At 42.1% G+C, this 18,337-nt stretch overlaps 1 protein-coding gene across 2 annotated transcripts; it reads left to right on the top strand.

The window, feature by feature from the left end:
• The first annotated feature begins 1,829 nt into the window (after nt 1–1,829).
• Nucleotides 1,830–18,032, top strand: MPC1 (mitochondrial pyruvate carrier 1). Of its 2 annotated transcripts, XM_041744900.1 has the most exons (6): nt 1,891–2,006; nt 6,110–6,141; nt 14,142–14,145; nt 16,302–16,398; nt 17,025–17,157; nt 17,516–18,032. In XM_041744900.1, the coding sequence occupies exons 4-6, from the start codon at nt 16,356–16,358 to the stop codon at nt 17,538–17,540; spliced, it is 201 nt and encodes a 66-aa protein (XP_041600834.1). In that variant the 5' UTR covers nt 1,891–2,006; nt 6,110–6,141; nt 14,142–14,145; nt 16,302–16,355; the 3' UTR covers nt 17,541–18,032. The 2 variants fall into 2 exon arrangements, with proteins under 2 accessions (XP_041600833.1, XP_041600834.1); XM_041744899.1 differs by lacking the exon at nt 6,110–6,141 and having other exon boundaries at nt 1,830–2,006.
• Nucleotides 18,033–18,337: the final 305 nt, after the last annotated feature.

Here is an 18,337-nt window from a genome sequence, read left to right as displayed (position 1 = left end):
ATTACCTCATGGATATAGATTGGAAAATTCCAGATTGACTGGCTTAAAGTTCCGCTCCTGCCAAGTTCGAAACCACCATTAAGTCTTGGTTTGCAGGACTGAAGGCAGGTAACTCCACCTTGAGCCTGTGGTTTTCAGCACTATTAATGATCATACTATTAATCATGAAGACCCCCTTGTTTTCTTTTTCTTTTTAAAGATTTTATTTATTTATTCATGAGAGACACAGAGAGAGAGAGAGGGGCAGAGACACAGGCAGAGGGAAAAGCAGGCTCCATGCCGGGAGCCCTCCGTGGGACTAGATCCTGGGTCTCCAGGATCACGCCCTAGGCTGTAGGCGGTGCTAAGCCACTGAGCCACGGGGGCTGCCCCTCTTTTTTTTTTTTTTTTAAGATTTATTTATTTATTTATTCATGAGAGAGAGAGAGAGAGAGAGAGAGAGGTAGAGAGAGAAGCAGGCTCCATGCAGGGAGCCCAACCTGGGATCCCAGGTCTCTAGGATCAGGCCCTGGGCCAAAGGCAGCCGCAAAACCACTGAGCCACCAAGGATGCCTCCCCCCGCCCCCTTGTTTTCTCTAAGCTCCTACCTGCACCATGAAGCACCAGGTTAACACAGCCCACCTTCCCTGTGTTACTATGGGATTGCAATGTCCCCTAGTCAGTCTTTCAAATGAGATCCACGTCAGGTGTGACCCATGGAGGTCCTTAACAGAAAATGAATCTGATTCAAAGATTTGCTATTTTACTTCTCAAAGGCATTTTTATTTATTTTGGATAGATAGCCTATTTTCGTTGTACAAATGTCAACGGGAACGAATAAAGCACAGTGAAAAGGTCCGCTTCCCTCCACCGCTCTGCACTTAGCCGTCTTTGGAGGCAGCCACTGCTAACACTTCCCTTTTATCTTTGGAAACAAACTGATAAGACTTTTTCTGTCCCTGTGCACAAACGAGTAGCACACACGACTCTGCACCTTAATTTCTCTTTTTTTTTAAAGGCTTCTTTATATTTGCAAGAGAACGCACGGACACGAGCCGCAAGGGCAGAGGGCGAGAATCTCCAGCAGGTCCAGCTGCGCAGCGAGCCCCCACCTTGGGCTTGACCTCAGGAGCCCCCATCGTGACCTGAGCCCGACTCCCGGTGTCAGAGGGTTAGCTGGCGGGGACACGCAGGCGGCCCGCACCTGGATTTTTCCTCCCCATTCTAGAGAGCTCTCCCCGGCAGCGCACGCAGGGCCCCCTCCCCGCTCCGGTGCGATGCACGCGGCGTGATCTAACCCTCCCTGGGGTGGACGCGTTAGCGCTGTGCACCTGCGGCTACCCGAGCTGTGCACCTGCGGCTACGCGAGCTGTGCACCTGCGGCTACCCGAGCTGTGCACCTGCGGCTACCCGAGCTGTGCACCTGCGGCTACCCGAGCTGTGCACCTGCAGCTACCCCAGGAGGACGGGCCGGGTCGGGCCGTGTGCACGGTGCCCGTCGACCACCCAAGCCCCCCGGCCGCCCACGCCGGCACTGCGGGTGCGCTCGCGGCCCGGCCAAGGTGCCCTTGCGGCAACGCTCCCGCACGCCCCGGCGGCCGCACGAACCCAACCGCCCGCCTGCCCGCCTGGCCCGGGCCCGTCACCCGCGCGGGGAGACCGCCAGCCAATCCCCGCCGGGCCCCGGACGGTTTACGGCAGCAGGCCCCGCCCCCGAGCGCCGCAGAGGGGCGGGGAGGAGGTGTGCGGCTCGCGCCAGCCAATCCGCGCCGCCGCCTGCCCCTCCGCGTCCTCCCATAGGCCGAAGGCCGGCGCGGCCGTAAGGCGGAGCCGGCTGTCGTGAGGCGGGCCCGCGGGCGGGAGCGGTGTCCGCGCCGTCCGCTGCTGCGCTGGGTGTCATTGGGCTCCGGGGAGCGGAGGCGAGGGCGCTGGGGCGGCCTGGCGGCGGGCACGGCCATGGCGGGCGCGCTGGTGCGGAAGGCGGCGGACTATGTCCGGAGCAAGGACTTTCGGGACTACCTCATGAGGTGACGAGACCCCGGGCCGGACCCCCGGAACCACCGAGGGCTCCCGGAGGTCGCGGCCGTGCGCCCGGGGCGCGGAGCCACAAGGGCGCGGCGGGGGCGGCGGGGGACCGCGGGGCGGCGGGGCAGGGGACGGCGGGGCGGCGGACCCCGGGGCGGCGGGAGGACCCTCGCCCCCGCGGGGCTTCCGGGCTGTACGCCGCCAGGTGCGCGGGGGCGGGCGGGGCGCGCTGCACCTGCCCTGCAGCTGTGCGCCCAGCTGTGCGGAGGCGGGCCGGCTGCGGGCCTCGGAGGCGCCAGCGGGGGGCGCTGTGGGAGCGCAGGTGCGCCGCAGGTGCGCTGCAGGTGCGCTGCAGGTACGCGCCGCTGCCCCTCGCTGCCCCTCGCGCGGGCCCCCTCGCCTTGTGGGTGTCTCGTGCTGAGGACCTTCAGCCCCAGCGGGAAGGGACTCAAACCTCCCATGTTTTTAATGTACGAGCATCCTGCCAACCAGAGTAGAGGCGTGCGTTCCTGGGGCCCTACCGTCTCCTGTTCCACCTCCCTTCCAGTTACAAACAAAAGGGCACTGGCGGGCGGAAGGCCTGAAGACACGCTACCTGTGTTTCCTCTTCACCTCGAATCTGGAGACGCCTGCTTGTATTTCAGAATGTTTTTTTAGTATGACTTCGAAGCCGTTTTCAACAGTTTATTTAGGAGTTAATTTTATTTTTTTTTTAATTTTTCTGTGTTGCGGTTTTAAAGCCTAGATAGGTGTAGGGCTGCGATTGTTGTTTTTTGTTTGTTTGTTTGGTTGGTTGTTTTTCCTCCCCAGTAAAGTGGTAAAGAGGCAAAGTGTTGACAGCTAAGGAGAAAATCAGTCCTTTAACCATCCAAAGGAAACTGCGTGGAGGCAACTGAATGTTTGCCAGTATAAAAAGGACTGACTTTTAAGGCCTGGACTTTGTTGCCAATACTGTTTACTCCTAATTTTACAGAGTAATATACCGTGAGAAATGTAATTCAGTCGCTCACGTGATAGAGTAAATTTGGAAAGAATCTTGGCTCCTGATTTTTTTCCAAATAGGAAGTTTCTCGTGCTTAACTAGGATTGTGATTAATCAAGTAGATGGTTCAGTAATGTGGAGTGACTTATCAGATTAATGTGTTGGGAAAATCTGAGCAAGTAGTAATATGAGGATCTGTTCTTAGTCCCTGCAGTTAAGTTTCTCTGGCTTTGAAGGTTACCTTTTTTTACTAATGTTTTCTGCTTTGGATAACGAGCCTTCCTAATCCTTAGATACAGCTAAGATAAAATTCTATAGAATAATTAAGAATAAAGCGATTACACTCACTCATCTTTTTAAAAATACTGATGATTACCTAACGTTCATTATAGTGTTACATTATGTAATAATAGGAATTGCATTATGTAGTAATAGGAATAGTTTGTTAAGTGGGTTTTCCAGGAAGAGAGCCTACTTTTCTATTTCTTATTTCTATTTTTGTTTTTACTATTATTTTACATTTCTTTTTTCTTTAGTAGATAGGTTTCTGAGAGCCAGCCTTTCCCATCAGATACTTTGACATACGGCTTAACCTTTGTTCCTAAGATGAGCATCCTATACTTTTTCCAGTGTTACTTTGAGTTAAGCTTTGACTAAATGGGGAAAAGAAGAGAATTGCAGTGTCCAGGAAGAGTGCTGCCCTGCTAGGGCATCAGCAGAAGGAGGACTTCTAACCAAGGGATCCCAACATGTCCAACCCCAGTGGACCTCGGTTTCTATGAGATGGGTTTAACGATCATGCCCTATCTGGTCGGGTTCATGAGAACATAAAACTGGATAAGGGATGTGAAAATACTCAAAAACTCCAAATCACTGTACAACTTATATTCTGCCCTTTTTTTTTTTTTTTTTTTTTTAAGCAGAAACGTTGTATACTGTCTGGAAAAAGTTAAAATCTTAAGTGTGAGGCATAAAAAGCTCTGTGATTTTTTTTTTTTTTTTTTGACCTGGAATTACTTTTGTGAACTGAGTCGATAGAGTGAGATGCCAGGCTTATTTTCCCTGCCATTCTTGGAACAGTGGGATTTCCTGCCAGCACTGCCAGCTATGGAGGGCTGTTTGAAGGCTGGTATCCAAATTCTCACCAGAAGATCTTTATTTAAGCTTTTTCTCCTAGAAAGAGAAACCCTTCCTCCTAGAACTGATCAGAGGAAAGTTTTCCCTGTGTTCTTCCAACCTTCTTGCTCACAGCCTCTGCTGTGCTTTCTTTCTTTCTTTCTTTTTCTTTTTTTTTTTAAGATTTTCATTTATTTATTCTTGAGAGACACAGAGAGAGGCAGAGACATAGAGAAGCAGGCTCCTCGCAAGGAGACTGATGTGGGACCCGATCCCTGGGCCCAGAATCACTACCTGAGCCACTCAGATATCCCACTGCTGTGCTTTTGCAAAGGAGAATAAAGCATAAGGAAGAAAACTTTAATGGCTCCCTCTTCCGATCAGAAATGAGGTTCTGTACCTTCTCACCTCCTCAATAACTGTTCTACCTACTTTGCACTCCCTATTAACTGAAGATCTGGATTCTTTTTACAGCCTGTTGAAGGGATACAGAGATTTTTCTAAACTAATGCTATTCCAGAATTTTAAAAATCATTTAGTAACACTTGAGTGTGTTTCATACAGATATTTAAAGTTCTCTCAGTCACATTTTATGAGTAATATTGAAATGTCTTTCTTGGTAAAGTGGGCTTCCAAATGTATTCTTTTAAAAGATTTTATTTTCAAGTAATCTCTACACCCAATGTGCGGCTCCAACTCATAATCCTGGAGATCAGGAATAGCATGCTCTATGGACTGAGCTAGCCAGGTGCCCATCTGAGTATATTTTAAAATGTTGATTTTTTTCACTGAGAAACAGGAGTTAAGGAAATAGATTCTAACCATAAGTAGTGTGTAGACTTTGATTGGATCTAGCATGGAAGAAAACCGCCATAAAGGCATTTCTAAGACAGCCCGGGACATTTAAATTGGGTCTTAATATTAAATAATATTAAGTTATTACTCAAAATTTTTATTAGAACTGATTGATTTATAGTATTATTAAGACCAAATGATGAGCTAGAACCCTAGCCCTGGTGATTTTTAGCTGTGTGGTCCTGGGCAATTGCTTACATATTGTGCTTTGGTAGCTGTTGAACAGCATAGCATAGTGCTTGATGAAAGTAATATTGCATGTTTCTTCCCTGGGTTCTGGTACTCTCCTACTTGGCACCTTTCATCTCTCCTCTCACCAATTTCTTACCTTAATGAGGATCTTGAATCAAGGGACGCCTGGGTGGCTCAGCGTTTGAGCCTCTGCCTTTGGCTCAGGTGGTGATCCCTGGGTCCTGGGTCAAGTCCTGCATCGGGCTCCCTGCATGGAGCCTGCTTCTCCCTCTGCCTATGTCTCGGCCTCTCTCTCTCTCTCTGTCTCCCATGAATGAATAAAATCTTTTTTTTTTTTTAAAGAGAGAGATCTTGAATCAAGAACTTTCTGGGTTTCTATTATCTTTTTTATTTATTATTACTATTTTTTCAGTAATCTCCACTCCCAGCATGGGGCTTGAACTCACAACCCTGAGATCAAGAGTCCTGTGCTTTACTAACTGACTGAGCCAACCAGGCACCCCTATCTTTTTTTTTTTTTTTTAATTATTTCCTCATATACCTTATTGATGGAGTAAGATAAGAGAGCTTTCTTTGCTCTTGCTCTTTGTGTCCTCATTTCTTGCTCCCTTGCATTCCTCCCTCTGTCCTGAATTTTGGTTAAAAAGAATAAATGAGATGGAACAAATAATTTCTGAGGCGTAGGATACATGCTTTAATGGTCGCATCAGGAGCAGTCTATACAGATTTATTCTACAGATTTACCCCCTTCCTGAGAGGTGAATGGATATATGTATATGTGTGTATATAATTGGATATATGTGCAAAGGATGTTTTCTTAAGCAGAACCTAGATCGTGGAGAGTTTTTAAATCTGTTTGTCTGCTAGCACGCTTACAAATCAGAAATTAATGGGGTGTTTGCCATGAATACTCTTTAGTTCAAAAGGTATGCTATTCTAATTTTAACTCCTTGTTTTCAGGAAAGCTTTAAAGATTTCTACTTACTATCCAGGTGAGAAGTTGCAGTAGAACAACAGGGACCCCTTGCCCAATGACAGATAGATTATTGGGGCTGGAACAGGCTTAGGAGTCTGATCCAGTGCCTCACTGGCCACATGAAAAACTTTTATCTAGACTAAACTTGAGACCTATGTACAACAGGTTTGCAGAGCCACAGTGGGAATGCCAGGTTAGGATTTGAGGAAAGTAATGCGAAAGAATGGTTTCAAAAAGAAGTAAGGTCGGGGCGTCCAGGGGGCTCAGTCAGGTAAGCATTCGACTCTTGGTTTCAGCTCAGGTCGTGCTCTTAGGGTCCTGGGATTGAGCCCCAGGTCGGGCTCGGTGCTCAGCACAGAGTCTGCTTGTGTTTGTCGTCTCTGTCTGCTCCTCCCCATGCTAGTTCGTTCTCTCTCTCTCTCTCTCTCCCTCTCCCCCCCCCTCTCTCTCTCAAATAAATCTTAAAAATAAAAATAAAAAAGGTGTAAGGTACTTTGTGCCTCTCCTCTCCGTGATGCTGCTTCCTGTACCCTGCCCACAGTGATATTTCCCTGTGTATATGTACCATACAACTGATCTTCAAACATTTCATGAAGCTGATGGTGGTGAAGCAGAACTGGCCACAGGAGAGCCGTTGTCTGTACAGTCCAGTTGCCAGAGGTCTTTTCTGATGTCCAGTCAGTTTTGACCAGCTAGATACAGTTGAATATCACATTCTAGTTGTGAAAATGCCCTCGTTTTAACTTGAGTTAGAAAATATGGTGAGTTTGGTGACGACAAATAAAAAATGTAGGTGAGCATTTTCAGGCTGCAAGAGAACTGCAACTTAGAGTTAGCAGCTCAAACTCTTACCCGCTTCAAGTAGTGGCGTAAATAAGACCATTGGATCCTTTCAGCACTATCGAAACGAGTTACCACTTACGCAAACTAACAGTGCTTTCAGAGCAAGCTAACAATTAACTGTCCGAAATTTTAGGAAAATAAGAAACTGAGATTGGCAGTGTTCAGGAGACATTATGAAAATAAAAATGAGCTTAGAAGAAATGAACCCACCAATCACTTCCAAATTAAAGAAAAAAAGAAGATAAGGTTTTATGGAGTTTCGTTTCATTTTGTTTTGTTGTCAAGTATACAGTGATTGTCCTTCATCACCTCCACATCGTCCTTAGCCAGGAAGGTGGAGTTTCCTCCTGAGAGTTCCAGATTGTAAGTGAACACAAGAAAGACTTTAAAGTTTGTCTTTTTTTTTAACCTTAATGGAAATAATGGCAGCATAACAAAGAGAAAAATCAAGGTCTTTTTTTTTTTTTTTTTAAGATTTAATTACTTGGGAGAGGGAGTGTGCACTGGTGGGGAGGGTTGTGGGTGAAAGGAGAGGGAGAGAGTCTCAGGCAGACTGCACTGAGCACGGAGCCTGACTGGGGCTCAGTTTCACAACCCCGAGATCATGACCTGAGTTGAAATCAAGACTGAGCCACCCAGGTGCCCCAAAATCAAGGGTATTTTCTACACAGTTTTACATTACTCTCCCCAAATTGAAGTTTGTGTGTTGCTTATAAATTTATTCTTTCAAACAGATATTCATACACTAAAAAGATTTTCTTTCCATTAGCTTGACTCTGCAAAAATATGCATTCAGATTTTCTGACTTAGTAGATGATTCGTGTTTTAAATAACTAACATAAAATTAAGAAATGTTGAGTTGTGGATTTTTATATTTACTATATTGTTTAGAATGATTTTATTCTCTGTTTTATGATCATTAAACCATTATTTAAGTAATCAACATTATTACATTTTTTTGAATTTTTATTCAACTTACTTAAACTCAGACAAAACAGTTCACCCATTTCTCATCCTCTGCCCCTGGCAGTCACCAATCTGTTCTCTGTATCTATGAGCTTGGTTTTTTGGTTTTGTTTTTTAAGATCATTCCTATAAGAGGTCACATGGTATTTGTCTTTCTCTTGACTTATTTCACTTGGCATAATGCCCTTGAAGTCAATCCATGTTGTAGCAAATGGTAAAACTTATTCTTTGTTATGGCTGAGTAATATTTCACTGTGTATCTGTACTACAGGTTATTCATCCATCAGTGGACACTTAGGTTGTTTCATATCTTGGGTATTGTAAATAATGCTTCAGTGAACATAGGGATGTATATGCCTTTTCAGATTAGTGTTTTTGTTTTCTTCAAATACCCAGAAGTGGAATTGTTGGATCGTGTTTAATTTGGTTTTAATTTTTTGAGGGACTTCCATACTGTTTTCCATGGTGGCCACACCAGTTTGCATTCCCACCAACACTGCACAACCAGTGTATGTTCTCCACATCTTTGCCAACAATTATTTTTTATATTTTTGATAGCAGTAATTTTTTAAAAGATTTTATTTATTTATTCATTCATTCATTCATGAAACACACAGAAAGACAGAGGCATAGACAGAGGGGAAAGCAGGCTCCCTCTGGGGAGCCTGATGCTGGACTCAGTCCCAGGACCCTGGAATCATAACCTGAGCCAAAGGCAGATGCTCTACCACAGCCATTCAGGTGCCCCAATGATAATCTAAGAGGTGTGAGGTGATAATCTAGTAACTTTGATTTGCATTTTTCTGATTAGTCAATGTCAAGTATGTTTTCATGTACCTGTTGGCCATCTGTATGTCTTTTTTGGGGAAAGAAAGTCTATTCAGGTTTGCCTATTTTTTTTTATCATACTGGTTTTTTGGGGTTTTTGTTGTTGTTGTTGTTTTGCTATTGAGTTGTGTGAGTTAATGTATTTTGAATATTAGCCCTTTTTCAGATATATAGTTTGCAGATATTTTCTCCCATTCGATATGTTGCCTTTTCATTTTTCTTTTACTTGCAAAAGCTTTTTAGTTTGACATACTCCCACTTACTTATTTTTGCTTTTGCTGTCAGATTCAGAAAATCTTTGCCAAAACCAGTGTCAAGCCACTTGCCACCTAGTTTTCTTCTAGTTTTATGATTTCAAGTCTTACATTCACATCTTTAATCCATTTTTGTGTTTGGTATAAGGTAATGGTCCAGTTTCACTCTTTTGCATGTGGCTGTGCAATTTTCCCAGTATCATTTATTGAAGAGACTGTCTTTTCCCCATTTTATGTTCTTGACTCCTCTGTCAAATTTCTTGACTCCTGTGTAGGTTTATTTCTGGGCTCTGCTCTATTGATCTATATCTCTTTTATGTCAATACCACACAGATGTAGTTTTAATTACTACATCTTTGTAATAGTTTGAAATTAGGGAACTTAATGCTTCCAGTTTTGTTTTTCCAAGATTGCCTTGCCTATTCAAGGTCTTTTATGATTCCATGCAAATTTTAGGATTGTTGTATTTCTATGGAAAATGCCATTGGGGCAGCCCGGGGTGGGGGGTGGGGGGGTGGCGCTTAGCGTTTTAGCACCTTGGGCCCAGGACTTAATCCTGAAGACCCGGGATCCAGTCCCACGTCGAGCTCCCTGCATGGAGCCTGCTTCTCCCTCTGCTGTGTCTCTGCCTCTCTCTCTGTGTCTAATAAATAAATAAAATCTTAAAAGAAAATGCCATTGGAATTTTGATAGGGATTTCACTGAATATGTATATTGCTTTGGATAGTATGAACAGTTTAATAATATTCTTCTGGTCCCTAAGCATGAAATAGCTTTCCATTTATTTGTGTCTTTAGTTTCTTTCATATCTTATAGTTTTCAACATACAGCATCCTTGATTAAATTTATACCTAGGTACTTTATTTTGATGCAATTGTAAATGAGATTGTTTTCTTAATTTCTTTCTGATAGCTCATTAATAAACAACAGATTTTGGTATTCTGATTTTATAATCTGCAACTTTACTGAATTTGTTTAACCAGGTTTTTTTTTTAAGATTTTATTTATTTATTTGCAAGAGACACAGAGAAAGGCAGAAACATAGGCAGAGGGAGGAGAAGCAGGCTCCATGCAGAGAGCCTGATGTGGGACTCGATCCCAGGATTCTGGGATCACACCCTGAGCCAAAGGCAGACACTCAACCACTGAACCACTCAGATGTCCCTGTTTAACAGTTTCGTTTTTTTTTTAAACAGTTTTTGATGGAGTCTTTGGTGTTCTCTCTATGTAATATCATGTCAACTGCAAATAGTAACAGGCTTGCTTTTTTTCCTAAGTTCTTTTTTTTTTTTTTTTTAAGATTTATTTATTTGAAAGGAAGCAAGTACACAAGCAGGGCACAGGACAGAGGAAGAGGGAGAGAGAATCTCAAACAGAATCCTCCCTGAGTGCAGAGCCTGACCCAGGGCTTGATCTCATGACCTTGAAATGAAAGCAGACACTCAACTGCTGAGTCACCCAGGCATCCTGATTTGTGGATATTAAACCATCCTTGACTCCCTAGAATAAATCTTGCTTGATCATAGTGTATGATCCTTTTGATGTACTATTGAATTTGGTTTGCTAATATTTTATTGAGGATTTTTGCATCTGTTTTCATCAGGGATATTGGCCTGTAACTTTCTTTTTTGTATGGCATCCTTGTTTGGTTTTGGTATGTTGGACTTGTAAAATATTTTGGTAAGAATTCTCCCCTCTTCTATCTTTTAGAAGTGTTTTAGAGGGATTGGTATTCATTCATTCTTCTTTGGGTGTTTTGTGGAATTCAACGGGGAAGTTGTATGGGCCTGGACTTCGTTTTGTTGGCAGGTTTTCGATTACAGATTCAATCACTTCATTAGTAATCAATCTCTTGAGGTTTTCTATTTTATCATGATGTAGTCTTGGTAGATTGTATGTTTCTAGGAATTTGTCTGTTCTTCTAGGTTGTCCAGTTTATTGGTGTAAAATTGTTCATAATGGTATTTTACAGTCCTTTTTATTTCTGTGGTATCAGTTTTAATATCTCTTTCATTTTTTTAAGATCTTATGTATTTGAGAGACAGAGATAGTGACAGAGGGCACGAGCTGGAAGGGGAGGGAGAAGCAGATTACCAACTGAGCAGGTAGCCCAATGGTGGGTATGTGCTTACTGCCATTTTGTTTATTTTCTGGATGTTTTTGTAGTTCTCTGTTACATTGTTCTCTTACTGTCTTGTGGTTTGATGATCTTTATTTTTTGTTATTTATTATAGTTTTTTGCTCTGTGGTTCCCTTGAGGCTTATATATAACAACTTGTATCTGTAATAGTTTTCAGTTAAGTTTGATCTCATTCTAAACTTCAATGTTCCTCCCCTTATTTTGTTTTTGATATACTTTACATCTTTTTATCTTGTCTGTCCCTTAGCTAATTATTTTATTTTTACTACTTTGTCTTTTAACCTTCATACTAGCTTTATAAGTAATTAATCCACTTAACTTTATATTATATATTTACTTTAACAGTGAGATTTACTCTTTCATGTGTGCTCTTGTTACTAATTAACCCCATTTCATGTAAGGCAAGTTTAATGGCGGTGAACTTTTTTAACTTTTGCTTTCTGGAAAATTATTTCTCTCTCCTTCAATTCTGAATAATTTTGCTGGGTAGGGTATTCTTGGTTGGAAGATCAGCATTCTTTGTGTGATGATTTTCATGCTGTAGAATAGGATAGAATTTTAACTATTGTACGGTTCAGGAAGAGTCCTAAATTGAAAACTAAATTCTCCCCAAGTTGATCTTTTAGGTTTTAAAAACTACATCTCTTAAAATATTTTTGATGGGAAAACGTACCACTGGTAACTTACAGCTAATTAAATATGGTTCTTTGTTCAGATCCTGAACTAAGGTGCTTTAAGAATAGTAAACACTACAAAAAAACAAAATATCCACTCAAGAAATGGGCAGAAGACATGAACAGGCATTTCTCCAAAGAAGACATACAAATGGCCACAGACACATGAAAATATACTCAGCATCATTCAGCATTGGGGAAATACAAATCAAAACCACAATGAGATACCACCTCACACTGGTCAGAATGTCTGAAATTAACTCTGGGAACAACAGATGTTGGTGAGGATTCAGAAAAAGGGGAACCCTCCCACAGTATTGGTAGGAATGCAAGCTGGTGCAGCCACTCTGGAAAACAATACAGAGGTTCCTCAAAAAGTTAAAAATAGAACTACTCTATGATCCAGCAATTGTGCTACTAGGTATTTATCCAAAGGATACAAATATGGTGATCCCAAGGGGCACCTTGCACCCCAGTGTTTATAGTCACTGTGTCCACAATTGCCAGACTGTGGATTGAGCCCAGATGATGTCCCTCAACAGACGAATGGATAAAGAAGATTGTGTGTGTGTGTGTGTGTGTGTGTGTGTGAGAGAGAGAGAGAGAGAGAGTTGGACTATTAGCCATCCAAAAAGAATGAAATCTTGCTATTTGCAACAATGTGATTAGAACTAGAGTGTATTATGCGAAGTGAAATGAGTCAATCAGAGAAAGACAAATGCCATATGATTTCAGTCATGTGAGGAGTTTAAGAAACAAAACAGATGAATGTAGATGGAGGGAAGGAAAAATAAAAGACAATGGAATCGGGGGTGAACCATAAGAGACACTGAACTCTGAGGGTTGCTGGAGGGGATGAGGATGGGGTAACTGGGGGATGGCATTAAGGAGGGCACATGATGAGATGAGCACTGGGTGTTATATGCAACTGAGGAATCCCTAAATTCTACTTCTACTTCTGAAACAAACAGAATAGTGACACTGCAGATGAGCATAGTCCATAATCTCCTAGGTCAGGCTGGCCTGGTAAGAAAACCCATCCCTTCTGAGGCAAAACACTGTGCTCAATTTGGACTTCCTGTGAAATAGTCTTGGTAAGGCAAATATAGTGAAACATAATTTCTTCAAACAATTCATTTAGTGTCGAAAGACTCTTTTTAGGCTTCTTGAATTCCATAATAAAGCCTATTTGAATATTATTAGCACCGTCAACAAATACTTTCACAGTGGAAATTAGAACCTTCTTGACCTCTAAATCAAAATGGTGAGAAGAGCTATTTGGATGTCAATGTGTTTATAAAGGATTTTATCATTTTACTTAACTCTTTCAATACATAAACTTTAAGATTTTGCCATACAGAAGATTAAGCTATATCCTGCAAAAAGAATTGCCATTTCAGAAATAAAAGGAATTCGTTCTAAAACTTTTTATGTATTTTTAAACCATACTAAGTTTAACATTCGGAAAAACACTTAATGTTGAAAGTTTTTACTATTCATTCATTCGTTCATTCAACAAAGACTTTTTTGGGTGCCTTGTAAATGCTAGACACTGTTTGAGGTTCCAGAGTTTTAGAAGTGAACAAAATGTAAAGTTGCATGCCTATTTTTAGGGGCTTTTTTTCTGGTAATAACCTGTTCATAAAAATGGTGAGCTCATCACTGCCGGAATTCTGCAGCACTGTGTTTCTCCACCTCTTCATTTCCAGAGAAATGCCCCCTCAGTCTGCACTATGCCATCCAGCAGCTGTGAGCCTCAGATGACAATGGAGCATTTTACCTGTGGCCAGTCCAAATGACATGTGCCACAAATGTCAACACACATAACAGATCACAGAAACTTAGTACAAAAAAATGTAAAATGTCACATTGTTAAGTTTTTGTTGATTACATGTTCAAATTGAAATATTTCTGATACGTTAGAAAAAACTTAATAAAATTCCCTAGTTTCATTTTACTTCTGCTAATGTGGCTTCTAGAAATTTTTAAATTACATATGTGGCTTCTGGTAGTGACTTGCATTATATTTCTGTTGGACAGCTTCACTCTAAGGCGTAAGTTTATTTTCGTAAAATTTACGAAATTTTAGTTTCGTTGGGTCAAAGTTGTTGTTAGGAATAATACTCTATCTTCTTAAGAAAAGAACATGTGCTGCTCACCTGGTAGTTCTGTCGCTGAAACTTGAGCACACGTTTGAGGTTGAAGTCACCTAATAGAAGTGAAATCTTTCAAAGCATCTGATCTTTTTTTTTTTTTTTTTTTTCCCCCTACATCTCTCCTGTCTGAACCTTGGGGCCTCCTCACAAAATAGTACGGTAAGAAAATTGTTCTACTTTATTTCAGGCCTTTGCAGACTTTGTGCATTAACAGAGTTACAGACAGCAGCCTTGGCCCAGCCCTGGCCTCCTGTGCTTGAGCTGGCCGATCTGGCCACCGCATCTGGTGGCGGTTCTGATCTGCTCTGGGCACTAACTTCAGGCAGGACCAGTGCATTGACTGCTGAGCAGAAGGAACCTGGACCAAATGTGTTTACAAACAGGGAAGTGGGACTAGAAGCTTGCACTAGGCAGAAAGGCTGCATTGTTAACCTTCTGAGGTTAGATCTTTTAGTAAACTAGTGATGAGATCATTTTTACCTTTCATATTCTTTTTAAGAAACCGGTTGTAAGCGTATCTTAATGTTTATCATCATAAGAGTGTTGATCGCCGCTAATTTGCAGAACTCTGTTCATGCATGACAGTCCTCAACCTAGAACTCGTAATGCCACCATGTGAGCGCAAGTCCCCCAGGGCTGCTTGAGGTGTCAGGTTTATGCCAGGGTCCTGTTCCTTGACCTCAGCCATAGGGGGAGATGCCTTTGGGCCTAGTGGTGGAGAATCTCTCCAGGCTCTATTCCAGCCCCGTGTCTATGTATGAGAAGGTAGACATGGGGACCAACATGCAAAGCAGAGCTGTGGGAAGAGATTAGCTAGAAAAAGATAAAACTAAACTAAGGTGGAGAAAGGCCCAGTCAGTAGATGAGGAAAGGGAGACACCAGTATGGCAGGGAGCTGAGAAAAGAAGTGCCTCCCCCCACCCCCCGGAGAAGGACGGGGATGGGGGGAAGCCAGGAAGTGAAGGCTGGCTACCCTCCCTCTCCAGAGCTCCAGTAGGTAGGGGGGAGAGGATTGGACACTCAACATCCAGGTACAAGAAATTCAAGTTCCAGCAGAGTGAGTGTAACTCAGATAACATCCAGTCTGAAGATGAGAACACTAACCCGCCACCACAGAACCTCTGAGATTCTTTACACCAGCTGTGTCCAATTACGGGTTTGCAAGTCAGCTGTAGATGCCCCCATGCCTAGCGTGCTAGCCCCAGAGGAGCTCTGGCTCTTTACAGCTGGTTAAGGCCTGGGCAGCCGGGGCCTCCCACTTAAGCATGTTAAGTAAGCATTTCAAAATATTCTATCATCCCAAACATAATCCACGTATTTTTCTTATAGTTCCTTTGTTTCCTACTTCTTAATGGAATTAGGGATTTTAAAGACTGCTGGTCAATGTTAGAAATGTGCTCAGCAGCCTGAATTTATCTTAAATGCTCTGATGGGCAGAAGTTGATCACTGATTAATAGTCTGATAACGAAAAAGGGTATTTAGTCAACGATGTGTGGTTTCTTTCATACCTTACTGTAAATTGTACATTAATAAACAATTTTTAATTTGATGGGAAAAGCTACTGAACTTCGTTCAGCCTCAGAAACTAAATCAATTGGATATTACTGCTGTTGAACACAGACAATGTCATTTTGCTGTCCTGGGACGCTGCTGTCCTAGGATGAAAAACTGTTGAGCGTTTTTTAAACATTGGTTGTTGCTATGACTTCAAAAGTATCTTCCAGTCTTAATTTCTTAGTATCTCTGGGGTTCTGAGTGGAGATTTCCATGTTCTCTGATCTAAATATAGCTCATAGGAGCTGAAAAGCAAGAAAGCAAGTTCTCCCCTTTTAAGTTGCTTTCTTCAGAAAAAAATCTCCAATTTAGGATAGGCATTCTAAGAGATACTGACAAATATCTTAATATAAATTTGAAAAAGAAGTTTTGAGAGATTTAAACAGTCCGTTATGGAGAATAGTTGTAATGAGTTTTAAGTTATAGCAGGAGGGAATTGGGTAAGAAGTTAATCTGATTTAAAGTTCTCTCAGTGGGACAGAGATTACCTAGCAGTAATCTGTAAATTGGTGGGGATCTTGGTAAATGGCCAAATTCTTCCCGACTCGGGGCTCACCCTGGAAGAGCCACTGGCGTACAGGCCAAGCCTTGACCAGACAGTGCCTAAATGTTAACCGGCCATCTGCAAGTAAACCTGCAAGATGTAAACATGAAGGTTCATTTTCACATGTTTCCATTGTCATTTAAAGGAAGAAATTGCAGCTTTTCACAGCCCCTCCTTATCCTTTCCTCTCCTTTTCCCTTCCTCTCATTTTTGTAGCATTTCTGGGGCCCTGTAGCCAACTGGGGTCTTCCCATTGCTGCCATCAATGACATGAAAAAGTCTCCAGAGATTATCAGTGGGCGGATGACCTTTGGTAAGGACACACATTTGAATAATTGGGAGGACTTTGATACATTTAATTATAGCATAATATGGCTTTTGTTTACATTTCAGGTTTGTAGCTCCAGCTACTACAGTCACGATTTGAAAGTAACATAAAGAAATATGATGGCATGGAAGGGTGTTTGTCCACGGGGAGGAAAAAAAAAAAACAGGGTTGTTTTGAAATATTTACCCAGGAAGTGTTAAGGTCCTGTGTGCCTTTCAGATCGAGTACACACAAGTGAAGAATGGGTCCTCTTGGACTTTATTTAGATGAAGTGCCTTGAATTTTATTTGAAATCTGATATTTGACCATAAAAGTCTTGTTGCGGGGATTAAGTAGCAATTCTTTCAGACAGTGCTAGAACTAATAGCCCACTCTAGCAAGCAAACGTCCCTGAAATGTTTAATAAGTAAAAATACCTAACAGTAGAGTAAAATATGGAATGAGCTTCCCATTCGTGGGAGAATTTAAGCAACAACTTTTATCGTCTGTGAAAAGTTTTAGCAGAAGAGATTCTTTTTCTGATGAAGGCGATCAAGCCGCTGATCTCTGATCACACCAGCTCTCAGTCTGCTAGACCATAAGCCATTGCTTTGCTTTGATGTTTCCGACAGCCCTCTGTTGTTACTCCTTGACATTCATGAGATTTGCCTACAAGGTCCAGCCTCGAAACTGGCTTCTGTTTGCATGCCATGCCACAAATGAAGTAGCCCAGCTCATTCAGGGAGGACGCCTTATCAAACATGAGTAAGCAGATCCCGATTTAATCGTTTTTGTTTTGAGGAATTGGGGAGACAGAAACTCCAATCTGGAGGCCTTGGGGGACTAGGTGTGAGTGTGTGTGTGTGCACAGAGATAATGTGTCAGTAGTTGGGGAAACTAGATTCAGAGCAAAAATGTGCTGTTGGAAAAAAATATGCTGCTGATTTTAAAACAATGATTGGTCTGCAAATGCAATACAGTTTTGCTTACTGAAACATGCAAATTAACATGAAATAGGATATTACTGTTTTTAATAAAATTATTAGGTTGAAATAAATGTAAAGGTGTCTTAACGCCATCCAAGTTTGTTTTTCATTGAATTTTTCTTTGTGTTTATTTCCAGGATGAGTAAAAAGGCATCAGCATAACAGTGGAAAATGAGCAACCAGGTGTTTGAAGGGACAGCGTCAGCGCTGCTGCTGAGTCACAGATTCCATCCTCAGAATAGTCTTGCTAAGGAAAATAAGCTGAATGCTATTTTTACTAACCAATTTTTTCTAGAAATAGCTGAGAGTCCCTAAGCCAACTCTCTGCTGCCTTACACATACCAAGTATTTTACTTCTCTTCATAAAGAGTAGCTCAAAATATGCAATCAATTTAATAATTCCCAATGATGGTTTTATCTGCAGTAATATGTATATTACTTGCTAGAATTTACTTAATAAAAAATTGGATAAAAATTGTAATTATTAGCACTTAAATACTCAGAATCTTTAACTCTTTAATGACCATGAGACCACCGACAGCCGGTCATACTTACACTGTCATCGCCAGTGTTAAAGAAAGTGTGCTTCCATGCAGCGTGTATATTAAAGTGCTGTAACTTAAATGGCAATAAATGATTTAAATATTTGCCAAATGGGTATGATTATCTTGCTGATTATGATTAAGTTTCTTGATTAAGAAACTGCAATTTGATATCATATCCTTGGAAAGATTGATGTGGGTAAAACGTGGAGCTCTGAAAAGTATTGTGACAGCTGGGGGCTGGTGGGCTGGGGGTGGTGGTAGGCTGCAGGGGTGATGGGTGAGAAGGCCAGCCTCTGGGAAGCGCAGACGGTTGCTCAGGATGCATTCTTTGTTCCGGGCAAACATTAGACAACCTCCCAGGTGTGCCACCTGAAACATGCCCCAAGAAGCTGACATGAGAACCAGCAGCATCCT

Source organism: Vulpes lagopus, chromosome 2 (assembly GCF_018345385.1).
Source record: "Vulpes lagopus strain Blue_001 chromosome 2, ASM1834538v1, whole genome shotgun sequence".
NCBI classification, from domain to species: domain Eukaryota; kingdom Metazoa; phylum Chordata; class Mammalia; order Carnivora; family Canidae; genus Vulpes; species Vulpes lagopus.
This window is presented reverse-complemented; position numbering and strand designations above follow the sequence as displayed.

What these genes read in the sequence shown, in the direction of transcription:
- MPC1 (XM_041744899.1), top strand. Translation starts at nt 1,936, where the DNA reads ATGGCGGGCGCGCTGGTGCGGAAGGCGGCGGACTATGTCCGGAGCAAG. An exon ending in CAGTGGGCGGATGACCTTTG is followed by an intron (nt 16,399 to 17,024) that starts GTAAGGACACAC and finishes TGTTTCCGACAG; the next exon opens with CCCTCTGTTGTTACTCCTTG. An exon ending in GGACGCCTTATCAAACATGA is followed by an intron (nt 17,158 to 17,515) that starts GTAAGCAGATCC and finishes GTTTATTTCCAG; the next exon opens with GATGAGTAAAAAGGCATCAG.